Below are 12,835 nucleotides of genomic sequence, written 5' to 3'. Positions count from 1 at the left end.
GCTCCTACTTGATCTGGGGGGGCTTCCATAACGAACAACTCAAGTTTCCGGAGTGTTGGTAACACACAAGAACAGATCAGTCCGAAGTGGCACTTTCACTCCTAGAGGTCTTCTGCACCTCACGACAGTTCGTAGGCATGGAGCCCCAATCCAACTGAACCCCCGTTCAGAGGGAAGGCTGAGATAAGGCTTGGGCCCCTGAAGTTCTGTCATGCTCTCATCCTCCCCCCAGGTCAGCTGGAAGGCAGACTTGGCAACGGAAGCTAGCATCATAAAATGGTGCAGTAATAGAAGTAACTGGACCAGGAAGAGGAGGCGTCTGCCCCAATGATGTCGTAGCCGTTGGCAGCAACTGAGGAGTGGGACTGGTCATGCAGCCGTGTGTCAGGAGTAATGATTGTAGAGGGGGGGGGCATGAAGAGTGCCATTCTGGAAACAATGCTGACGGGAAGCCATGTATTCTGCATAACTGATTGTCACCTTCTCACTGCGGTACCTATGGGAACAGTAAGAAAAAATAACGTAAACAGACTATGCAATATGAAGGGACTAGACCTAAAAACGTTCATCCCAGATCACCTTTTTGCTCACAGCCAATAACCAACAAGAGGAACCCATGTCATAAACTACTTTGATATTACCTCATGCAGTAATCTGACTAACCCATCTAAGTTTGCATTAGCATCAATATCCCAAAAGTTGAGCCCTATTCAAGGCAATCATAATTAAGGGGATTCCTGAAGTAGCACACAGGAAACAAATGATCGATTTGGATTTTTTTTACCCACTTGCTGTGGGAAAAAAAAGGGGCATGAAAAGTTTGCTGCAAGAATACTCAGTTTCAGAGACCAGAAATAACCGGTATTTCACTATTATTTACTTTTGTGGTTACCTTCACATTTGAAAGACTAATGAAAGAAAATGATGGAGAGTTGGTTAAAGGCTGCTTTTTTATAGCACGTATGTGACTTAGTCCATGTTGTACAATCAGAATTCACAAAATGTGAAGTCCCTTCTGAGAGACCAGAGATTTCCAGGTGCTTCTAAAGCTTCTACACAACAGATAACTTCAAAGTGGTCATAAATTGTACTAAGTCCATGTTACGCTAGATTTTAATGGAAACCTTCATCCTGTCCTCTCCTGTTAAAAAAACCCTGCATACCCACCTCATTTCTCCAGAGGTAAGGAATGACCTGATAAATTAGTGTTTCTATACAAAACCAGAATGTTCCAATTTTTACTAACATAAAGGGAGCTGAAACCAATAGGACGGCTGGGGGTAGAGAAAAGCAAGCAGATCTGAAAACCAGACAAATTTGAGTGTGGTTTGGTTTTAAGACAGCTGTCACCTCCAAATAGCTACACCATGCACAGATGAGCACACTGAGAAAAGGAAGTCCGTTGTAAAGATACAGAAAAAAAATCAACCTTTTTAACTTTCAAAGGTTCTGCTTCTTTTGGTCTTTCACGTGGATGGCAATATTAAAACCAGTGGCACGTCCCTTAGAAAATGCTAACTTTGATCCTGCATGGACTGAACATATTGCGCTTCATTCCATATACACGATATGCCTAACACGTGGCATTTATGATTTTGTCTTTCAGACTACATCTCATCTGAAAGAGGCATGAAGACTTACATCAGGCACAAATACTTTTAAATTACCCACAAAACACTACAAAGTAAAATTAAAAGATGACAAATATATCAACTTACCTGGTGAGTTTAATCGTTTTCCTAAAATCATTGGTAATCGGAGCCTTAAAGCCACCTTTCCTGAGTAAGGAGTCTATGGTCTGGATCTGATCCCAGTCTATTGAAAAATAGAAGCAAGGGACATTTTTCTATACAAAAAAGTTTCAAAAAGATAAGAAATACATTAAAAGACCTCTAGAAAAGCAAACAACTAAACAGGAAACTTTGAGCTTTAGAAATACCAGTGCTGAACTGGACATACATGGTGTTATGCACGCACACTATTTGCACATGCCAACCCCTTTTAAGTCATATTGGAACTGGTGTATAAAACAGTAATTACGTTTTCCATATGGCCTCCCTTCTTATAAAGGTCTGTGCCTTGCTTCTGTTGCAGGGACCCCAAACCGTTTTATCACGTGCCACTCAAGTTTAGCTCCCTAAGCCTTAAAATAAGATAATATTTAGCTCTTTACACAGACAAATTGGGATCATCCTGATGCTCTAGTGATAGCACAGTGCACTGCTATGTGAGAGATCAGAGTTAAAATTCCTACCTTAGTCTTTTGCCCCAGAGCCAGGAGGATGCGACCACTCCACTCTGCTAGGTGGAGGAAAGGAGGCAATATTTTGAGCAGTTACCATGGTGACCACTACTATATTTGAGTGGGAAGTGTGCTCCAGAGGGGCCCTGTTTCCTGCCCTCATCTGGAGGATGCTACTTTAGCAAGAATGAGGAGGAAAGGGACTCTCCTGTTGGTGCTGTGCAGCCTGCAGTTATCCTAGTTGGTGGGAGAAACATAGAAGAGGAAAGATGCAACGCTGAATGAAGCTGGAAGATCCATACTTTGAGATCCTCTATTTCTTAAGCCCTAAAACATTTTTACACTAAGATACAGCTGTGCACAGATGTGGAATGAGAGAAAGGCCAGATGAAAACCCAGCAGCACCTGTATCAGGTGTCAGTTATCCAGATTAACCCTGGTGGCTCCACGGCACTACTATGAGGAAAGGATTGCAATCCAAACCCAAAATGCATAGATTTATGTTACCCAATTCTGTGATGCAATGTGTTGACATGTTTGGCTGCCATCTCAAACCCACCTTGTTCCTTAGCAACCTCAGGTAAATACGTGGCTGTGCGTTTGACACCTTTCTCATTGATGAACTCTATTCTGATCCCATGGATCCCAACCTATAGATGGAAATGAATAGCCAAATAAGAGGTGTTTGCTAGCACTGAGTCCATGATTGAGTTGTCATTCCCACAACACTGTGTCTCTCTCTCTCTGGCCAGTTTGGCTTTTGCCTGCATAAGGACATTCTCTTCCCCACTCTCTGTCCTTGCCAGGCAGGTCTCACAAGCAGCTCTCTTCGCAGCATCGAGGAGCTGTGCCACCTTTCCCGGATGAGCCTAACAAGTCTCCCTGCCACTTCTGAAGTAAGTCTTGTCAGAAGTCTGACTGGTTTAGATCTCTTATGTTGGGCAAGAAAGACAAGATTGCTACACAAGAATCATGCCTAAAGTAGCCCAACCACAAAGCCTATTTAATCCATCTTGAACTAAATATACTTCCAAGTACAAGGTCCTAAAAATGATTAACACCTTCAGTCTTGACTACTTTTTATTCCCAGTTTCTATTCACAGCATCAAAGTACTTCCCAGGTTTTTACGTATGTATTTATATCCCATCTCCTATTGGGCCAAATCCATAAAACACTTTTATGTCTCTTTTCTTCCCATTCAGATCCCCTCCCAACCGAAGGCATATTGCTAGCCCATCCTCCTCCTCCCTTCTGGTTTTCCCCATTTCTTCTATTCCCGGTTTCAATACCCGTCCACCCCTATAATGAAGGAGACACATCACCATGTACTAACCCGAACCCGAACGGAACGAGAGAGTGATGCAGAGTTCCAAATGCACCTGTTCTCACCTCCCAGTCCAGGTAGTCACTGGCATCCTCAAAGTTAGTGAGGAGGGAGACAGAGCAGAAGAGTTTGGGCAGCTCCTCGCGGGTCAGGGGGGGAAATCGGCTGTCCTTAAGTGCACTAAAGGGAAGAGAACATATGCCTAATACAAGCACCAAATTAAAGTGTCAGATGCTCAATTATTCCCTTTTTGATTATGTCTCTGTGAAACATGTTCCTCTTTGCTACAGCAGAGAAAGTGATTTGCATCTCTCCCTAATCTAATGAATGCAAATTCTAGTGCAAGCTTCGTGATGCTGTCCTCCACTTTCTGCAGCTGGACAGAAGGTATGTGCTACATAAGATGTCAAAACTGTTAGTATGCAAGACGGATTCAACATTACCCTTAAAATGTGAACCAAAATTCACCTGTTGCAAAGATGTTCCACTAAATCGTGATATATTACTTTACCCTAACTGTCATACATTTCTCAGGTTTATTTTACTGTGAAGCATATTAAATTGAACCATGTCAATCCAACATCTTAACCCTCAGTCCTTAAGATCTTCAGCAAATTAAGCTAATTTCAGATTTATTTCAACATAATTACCTGGTTAATGTGTATTCCCTGAGTCCTGAGTGAAGATTCATGGCTGAAAAGGTCCCGATGCAGCCACGAAGCCGCTTGTCTCGCCCCGTCTTCCACGTCACGAAGAGTGGACTGAAAAGGCAAAAACCAGAAATACTCCAGCCTCTAGAGGTATTTGTTTGCTAAGGGGAGACCAACAAGGTTTAAAAGAGCACATATGTGTGCACTTGCTTCCCCTCCCTCTAATAAACCCCAATAGACATGTTTTCTTACCTGCTACCTAGCAATAATAAAAAACCACACACACCCAAGTGCAAAACCCAACATCTCCCCCCACCTTTTGGCATACTCCTTTCTTTCCACCAGTACTCTGTAAGCTCTCCACTGACACCTTCCTGGCCAGATTCTGTGCTGTCTTCTAACGAGTGATATGGTTATTTGACCCCACTGATTACTTCTGTAAGAAATGGCCTCACTTAGTAGCGTGACAACCCATATCAAAATTAATATAGGTGAAGCAAGTAAGATTACTTATTTATAGTACCATAGAACCTGAAAGATTCCCAAGCATTCTGCAAATCATCTATAATTCAGGTTTGCGATAAAAGCTTTTTTTTTTTTTCCCCAAAGGATAAAAAGCGAGCCTAGGGTTTTTTTCTTCTGTTATTTCCATGAGGATCTGACTTCTGGGTCTGTCTCTAGTGCTCAGTTTATATTCACATCTTTTGCTTACCTTACATTTGATTTATATTTACACAGATTCTCTCCTGTTGAACATGTATCTAAATCACTATATTGCTGCTACTCAAACATCACGGATTTCCATTTTCCTGTCTACTATCATGAATTTACAGGCATAACAGTAGATTCTCAAATTCAGCAGGCTCATTTCAATCTGTTAAACTAGAAGCCATGATTAAGCCTTTAAAAACAAGAAGTTCAGAACAACAGTATTCAGAAGAGGTCTATGAAGAGGTAAATAGGTAAAGATGACTGTGAATATTAAATGCAAAAAGTTCGCTTCTACAGCTGCAGAGACAAACAGTGAAGAAAGGATAGTGGAGGCTGCAGCTCTACAACAACGCCTAAACATCTGGAAAATTCTGCAAAGCAACTGATGATGCTGATCTAATTATAAAAACAGGATGAATGATCTTACTTTTTCAGATTACAGAGTACTGAATACAAGATGTGGCCACTTAGAACCCAAGCCTAAATGAGAAAGTTAGTCATCAGTGATTCCAAACATCAGTCTGTGGATTTCTACTGAACTTCAAAAGAGAAGTAATAAGATAGAAAACATGCAGTGTTAAGAAAGTAATTTTCTGAGATTAAGCCAACATTGACAGGAGTTCTAAAACATAAAGACAGAATAACTGATTTCTACAACAGAGCTCAGACACTTTCCTCAAACTCTTGAACCTCCTCTAAGCAATATATCTTTGCAGCAAACATTACAAAAAAATACTAAGAGATTCTGTTAAGACAATAATCCCAGTGTGATTTCCACATGGATGACCAACCAGTGTGGGCGATTTCTCAAATACAGGCAACAGAGCTTCTCATGTCTAAGTAGATAGAACATAATTTAAAACGTAGTGATAAAGCAATGCCCAGTGATGTTCCTCAGAACAACAATGGAATTAAAAAACTCTATCACAGCATAAATCCATCACTCAGGATCTAGTTAACAGCTGTGACCAATGGCAGAAGTACTACCCAAAATAGCAAATAGCCTTTAAGTGATAATTGTGAAGTACTTTGCCCACATAGGAAGTGGAAACATTCATCCACAACCATCAGCCACCTTATGGTTGCTTGACCAAGACAGAGGATTTACTGTTCTAGTTTTCCAACAAAACTTCAAGGCACTTTCAGGATATCATTCCTCTACATTTTCATCTAGCTACCATACGTTGAAACAGAAAACAGAAACAGAGCATAAGAAAATACATTAGAAAGCTTACCAATAAAAGATACCAAACTTACAAAGGAGATTTCTGAGAAACAGGACTGTCAAAAGCTTAGTGGAAATTTAGCTTAATCTAATTAAAATTTTGAAACCATTACTTAGCCCACATGACACTCACTCCAAACAGAAAAGGGAAGGCAGAAAATGAAAAGCATCACTGACAGAATACAAATCTAAGTAAGTTCCTTCTCTTCTTCGATTCAAATTATGGGTTCACATTTCCAATTTACCTCTTCCCCCCCCCCCCCCCCCCCCAAAAAAAAAAAGAAAAGAAAAAGATGTTTCCACTGAGCCGTGACACAGCTTTCTGCATCTATAATAGAAGAGATATTACTAGAAAGGACAGGATAATTACATTTGGAAGGCTGTCATATTTTAAGATATCTTAAAGCACATTTTAAACAATTTTGCACTGTGGTCATAACAACTGAGGCATAAAAAAGATACGATTTTGTACAAGTATATAAAATTTCACCATTATAAAGTTTTTGACTGTAGAAAAGATGTTTCTGTATCTGAAGAATAAATGTGCTTAGCAAATTGCAGGTGCAGCAGACAATAAGTCAATTGTTCCATAGCCCCTCTCTGAAAAGTGTATTTCCCAGATCTACTGAGAAAAGTCACGACAATCTTTTGCCCATGTTCACCCACAAACACCCGCACTTTGCAGTCATACCCTGAGTAGATTATGGCAACCGTTTCTCCCCCAGGCACAACATCCTACTCAGGTGTGTTTGATGAGCATTTGCTAGGCTGAGGAGAGGGGAATTTCAGCAACTGAAAACTAGCTTCTTCAATTGCAACTACAAAGGGAATTTTAAAGTAGCAAAATATAGTTTGTTCAAATCAGAATTTAGCCTGTATTAGGAAACAACCTGTCACAGTACAGATTTTGTGATGCAAGTATCTTATTATGTGTCTTGCATGGCAAGTAGTAACTTGCATGGTGTGGTTTTAGTGCCAGTTTGTAATACCTACAATTAAAAAAATCAAAGACTGAAGTACAAATGTGGAAGGAGTAACCAATTAATTATTTGCATACCATACAGGTTCAAAACTGTAAATTTTTCTATAACCTGAATAGCAAAGGGGATGTTTTCTTCATTTACCAAGTTAATTCAGACATAACTACAACTCTTGCAATGCCACCTTCTCTACATTGATTTGTGAACGTCATTGCTAACATGTATGTAAAGTTCCCTGACTCCAGAGTTATCTACCAGCTCCATAATTCCCATCAAGATTGTTGCCCACGTGCACATCCTCAAGCTGGTAATTGGAATTCATGTTGGTTTTTGAGTTATTACCCTGTTTATGCAGAATCCTGACCTTCATGACTACTTCTATCTTTACATTAGGGTTCAGCACCAATTGCAAAGATCTGTTATCCAAGAAATAGGCTGGGACAAACCCACACATCTTTCTGCTCCTCCCATCAACAGTCTCTTTCCTGTCTGTCCAGAGAGACTTCTGGTGTATACCTTTGTTTTGTTCAAAGATCTCTTACATCGACATTAATTATGTTACAAAGGACAACAATGCAAATTATTTATGTATTTTCATTTTGCTTACCCTTCTATTTGATAACATTTGACTTGAAGTTCATTACATCACTGTCTCAAGCGTGACAGATCATCCCTGTGTGCTGCTCTACAAGAGTGCAAACCCCATGGCTTGGCCCTGGGGTACATACAACTATTTGCTAGAAGCAACAGCATAAACGCTGAAACACAAGAAAATTCAGGTAAGCATTTGCCCAGAGGGCAAGACAAGAGAGGAGCTGTTTTTGCTTTGGAATGCTGATCTAAGAGAGTTTTAAATCACCAGCACAGAAGTACCTGGTTTCATTTTTCAAATTTGGGCATAAAATTCAAACAGCTGAGATTCCTGAAAGAACACCTTTTCAGAAAACTAGTCGACAGGAACAGCAACAAAATCCAGCTAGAAATCTCCTTTAATGCCAAACTAATGAATCTATATAAAATAATCTCTCTTATTGACCAAAGAACACAACACCACAAAAAAACACCTTTGCTTTTCAAGTGACAAAATAATAAGCAGATTAATGTATCATTTTCTGAAAGGAGCCTACTTAGCTTAGGTATGAAAAAAAAAAAAACAGAAATATTTCAGTTTAGGGAGTCCCTGGAACTATTCTATATTCTAGTCCAGAGTATTTCTCCGTTCACTTGTATTTACAATATTAAACAGCTTAGTCTGTGGTAGCATTCAGAACATGTATTCATAATCCTGCTCGGATAATAACTGCATGGATGCACAACCTACATCTACACTGACAGCCAATAAGGTGGGGAGACATTCAATACACGGAAAGAGTCCTTGACCCGTTTAAGCCGTTGTTCCTTTACATCAATTTAAAATTCATTAACTTAAATTAAGGATGTCAACAACTTTTTATTTTATCTGTTGTTCTGGAGGTGGCCCCTGGAGGAGTGTCAGAAGGTGTATCTGTCATTGATCCTTCCCATATAATTCTTCCACTAAACATTTTAACAACATTAACATTTCCGCACCTACGCATTCAACCTTCAGATAAACATTACCTAAATCTCACCAAAGTGAAACACCTTCATAAATCCTTCCCCTCGCTTCTTCTCATACACACCTCCTTTCTTCTTAACCTTGGTATTGTCCTTGAAAGTTAACTCTCCATTTCTCCCCATACTGCCCAACTAGCACTATCTCTAGAACGCACTTTTTCAGTTCCACAACCGGCAAATGTTTGGTTCCCCTCCCCTGCTAAACCCATTAACGTGGACAACTAAACACCCTTGTGAGTGTCCTTGTCCAATTCTCACCAGCTCAGCAGTTGTCTCCGTTTCTTACTTTATTCCCTTCCACTTGCTTCACAGAAGGACGTCTCTCCCCTTGTCCCTTTACCAAGTTAGTGTCTGATATTAGAAGCAGGATCCTCTTCAAATCACTGACATTATTTTAACTGTTTTCCGAAAACTCTAATTTCGGTTTCATTCATTCTTTTAGTACAATTTTATGGGAGGCACAGTGCAGTTAATTTTTTTTTTTTTTGCAGAGGAATCTATTCACAAAGAAGGGAGCAAACTTTAACAGAACATTATCATGAGGTGGGTTTGCACTCCTCAAATTACACAGCGTCTCATGCAACACATCAGGCTGCGAGCTGAAGAAGCACCACTCTTCATACTTTGCCTAGCTCTCTTTCTGTAGAGCTAAGCATGTTCTCCCTTGAAGGCTACTCTTCAAAGCTCCACTCATCTCCACCAACAAACAACAAAGTTTTTACTCTTTGGTGCACTTACAGTGCATAACTTTTTGTTTCTGGTAGGCAAAGCAATCAGCAGAACGTGCCCCCCTTCTCCCTCCCCCCTCCCCTTTCTCCCTGCATACCAGTTTTCCCATTCCCCAGAAGAAACCCTTCATCCCTCCCCAACCAAACCACAGCTCTGGATGCTGGTTTCTCAGCTTTCCTCGCGCACATGGATTTACTCACTAGGGGTCATTGGTAAATCGAGGAAGTCGTGGCTGAGGGAAACCATAGAGATGACAGTAGAGTACATCAAAGCAGTAGCAGCACATCTCCGCTGTCACCACCAGGTTCTTGGTGCTGTTGGCAGTTCCATTGGGCCGAGTAAGTGGGCTCAGAGCTCCTGAAGTAGGATTCATTCGAGTAATCGGGGAATTTCCTGGGCCCAAAGTCAAGTCAGATACGTTCTCCCTTCCATTATTCCCGTCTGTATGCTGGTGGTTCTGAAGAGGACCTGAACTGGAGCCTGGTACAGTTGTGGCCTGATTCCCATGACTGTGCGTTCCACTCCCGGATAATTTGGGCTTCTTTACCCCACAACAGCCAGCTGCCAGCTTGGGCTCAAGTGGAGGAACACAGCGTCTTTTTCCCATCCTGCTTCAAAACTCGCTCCCTGGAGCACTGCAGAACCCTGTCAAGGAAGGGGCAGGGGGAAAAAAAACAATACACAAAACAGTTACAGGTGAAAACCCAACATCTGCTTCCATGCTTCTGCTAAGGTGTCAGAGAGGTTTGCTTTTGCAACAAAAAAAGGAAGAAAACTCACACAACATGCAACTAAGTACAGAACTAAAACCAGTTCAGCAAGCAGAATGGGTGTTTTTACACATAAATTGAAAGACCGTGTATGCAACATGCATGAAATCCCACTTCTAAAGTTATTGGTGAGGTGTACTGAACACTGTAACAGGCAACTCATCACAAAAAAAAAACCAACACCATAACCAGTCTTCCCATAAAGAGAATGAAACCAAAGGAGAACAGAAGAAAAAAGACAAAAAGACTTTGTAATACAGATATACCCCATCCACTACTTTTCCGGATCACCCGTTCCCTCTCCGTCAATGTCTGCACCAATGGCAAACAGCTACTTAAAAACCACAAGTGCATTTCAGTAACAAATCTAAATGACACCTTCAGTTGGACTCCCAGGGGTGCTGCCCTTGACTTAGTGCTAGCCTAAGCAAGGCACAATGAGAAGCTACAAGCATCGTACCACCATTTTCTAAACAACAGATTATTTTCCAGACCTGAGGATCTAGAATCTGCGTTTACTTTCTAGGATTAAGTAAACCAATAGTGCTCATAAGTGAAAATGTCGGGTGTACAGTCAGGACATGCAGGAGAGGAAGAGCTGAAGACTGAGCACAGTCTGAACAGAGGGCAGCGGTAATGGCAGGAAACAGATACAGTATAAAAAAAAAACCCCAGAACAGTGTTTTGCTTGCAGAGAAGAGAATGCTAGCTCTTGCATCACAAGAAGGGGTGGAACAAATACAGGGAGGAAACCTATGCAGACAAAAATGAACAAAGATGATAGGCAAGTACCACACATCAACGGTAGGCATTTAAATTAAGTGTAATACCGTCATCACCATGAGATCTAAACACACGAAGGGAGGGAAAAACAGTTCCCTATATGTCATATGGAGCTAAAAGCAGACATGTAAGTCACAGAGAACACCATGGAGAACTGGAAGTCACACTCAGCTCTTGTGAGTACCAGGCGACTTGTTTAACCACCAGCACACCCCTCCAGCTCTTCCAAGTATTTAACTGATGGCTGAACTGACAGCATGTACACAGAATGGAGGATGCGTGATATGCACTGAAATTCATGATGTGACAGTCCCCTCCCTTCTCTGCACGTGGAAGCCATGTAAACTTTATCCATGAAGTTTCATCAGCCATCGTAAGAGTCATACAATCCTGAACTGACCCAGAACTGGTATGGGACATGTTGAGAGACGTGCCTCTCGACACAAAACACGTACACTTGTAGTGCTTACTCTGCTTTGGAATCCTCACCTCGAGGTTTTAGAAAGACAATCTGCATAAGGAACAATTCACAAGACCTAATGAAAATTATCCTTTTTCCTTTGATCTCTACCTTTGTAATTAAAACCAAACCAAAACAAAAAAAAACCCAAAACAAACAAACAAAACCCAACAGGAAAAAGCATAACTTTGACAAAGTAAACATATATTTTTTTCCAGTGCCTATTAAAAGTTATGCTACTATGGCTCAGTGAAGCTGCTGGGATAGATGAGCCTTTTCAAGTTACCACTGAAGGCCAGCCGCACTTAGGGCGAAAAAGAATTATTTATTTCAAACCGTAACTCTTCATTTCAAATCGGAGACGTGGCAGGGGGCAGAGGAGAGGTCTCCTCTTTTTATCCTCCCCTGCAGCAGGCAGAAGGGGCCTAACAAAGGCGGCTGCCCTGCCCGGCGGCCGGCTCCGGCGGCCGGCTCCAGCCGCGGGCCCCGCTTCCCGCCGCGGGAGGCCTTCGCAGCCGCCCGCCTCCGCGCCCGCCCTGCCCAGGGGGCGACTCCTGCGCCCAACGACCCGGTTTAGCAGCAGACGCGAACCCGGGGCAATGCTAGCCCTGCACCGGGCCTCGGTGTCCCAGTGTGCCCCCCCCCCCCCCCCCTCCGTTAACCCCTTCCCTGCCGCCGCGGCGGGCGGGACGCCGCCGCCTTCCCGTCCCCGCTCCCCCCGCCCCGGGCTCGCCCACCTCCTGCACCCGTCCCGGGCCGGACGCGGCTTCTCCTCCGCCTCAGCCCAGCCGCCGCCGCCGCTGCTGCCCCACCGCCGCCACCGCCGCCTCCTCCTCCTTCTCCCGCCTCATGGAGCCATGGGCCTGGGCGAGGCTCCCCAGAGAAGCGGGCCCGGCGGGCGGGGGGAGGGGGTCCGGGGCCGCCGCGGCAGCCGGGCCGGCAGCCAGGCTTCCCGGGGCCGCCTGGCAGCGAGGGGAGCTGGAGGACCGGAGCGAGGCCGAGGGAAGGTCCTCCGCTATCCCGGCAGCCTCCTCCCCGCTCGTGAGGTAATGAAGGAAAAATGTTCATAGTCCGCCAGCCTCCCGTCGGCCCCGCGGAGCCAACGCGACCATAGAGAAGGGATGGCGCTCTTCCCTCCCCCCCGGAACCATAGAGACGGGGGGCTTCCGCTCGGGGCGGGCCCGTCCCGCCAGCCGCCTCACGGCTGAGAGGGCCGCCTCCCGCCCGCCCACAACGCCTCGGCCCGGCCTTGCCCAGCGGCGGTGTGAGCTTCCCGATGAGGGGAGAGGCCCAGAGGCCTGTTCCGCCGAGGGTTTCACGGGAACGAAGGTACCGACAGGGCTCCGCCAGCGGGTACCTCATCC

General features: G+C 43.6%; 1 protein-coding gene across 1 annotated transcript; it reads right to left on the bottom strand.

Annotated features, from left to right (window-relative positions):
* Positions 1–384: 384 nt before the first annotated feature.
* Positions 385–12,428, bottom strand: AMMECR1L (AMMECR1 like; the record flags this gene model as incomplete). The annotated part of the gene is made up of 7 exons (XM_082487431.1): positions 12,209–12,428; positions 9,659–10,103; positions 4,218–4,328; positions 3,633–3,747; positions 2,802–2,892; positions 1,719–1,815; positions 385–496 (listed from the first exon to the last, which is right to left on the bottom strand). The coding sequence occupies exons 2-7, from the start codon at positions 10,063–10,065 to the stop codon at positions 385–387; spliced, it is 933 nt and encodes a 310-aa protein (XP_082343557.1). The 5' UTR covers positions 10,066–10,103; positions 12,209–12,428.
* Between the last annotated feature and the right edge of the window lie 407 nt (positions 12,429–12,835).

Source organism: Vanellus vanellus, assembly GCF_965231255.1.
Source record: "Vanellus vanellus genome assembly, chromosome: 8".
NCBI classification, from domain to species: Eukaryota; Metazoa; Chordata; class Aves; order Charadriiformes; family Charadriidae; genus Vanellus; species Vanellus vanellus.
Note: the sequence above shows the minus strand (reverse complement) of the source record. Positions and strands in the feature narration are given on the sequence as shown.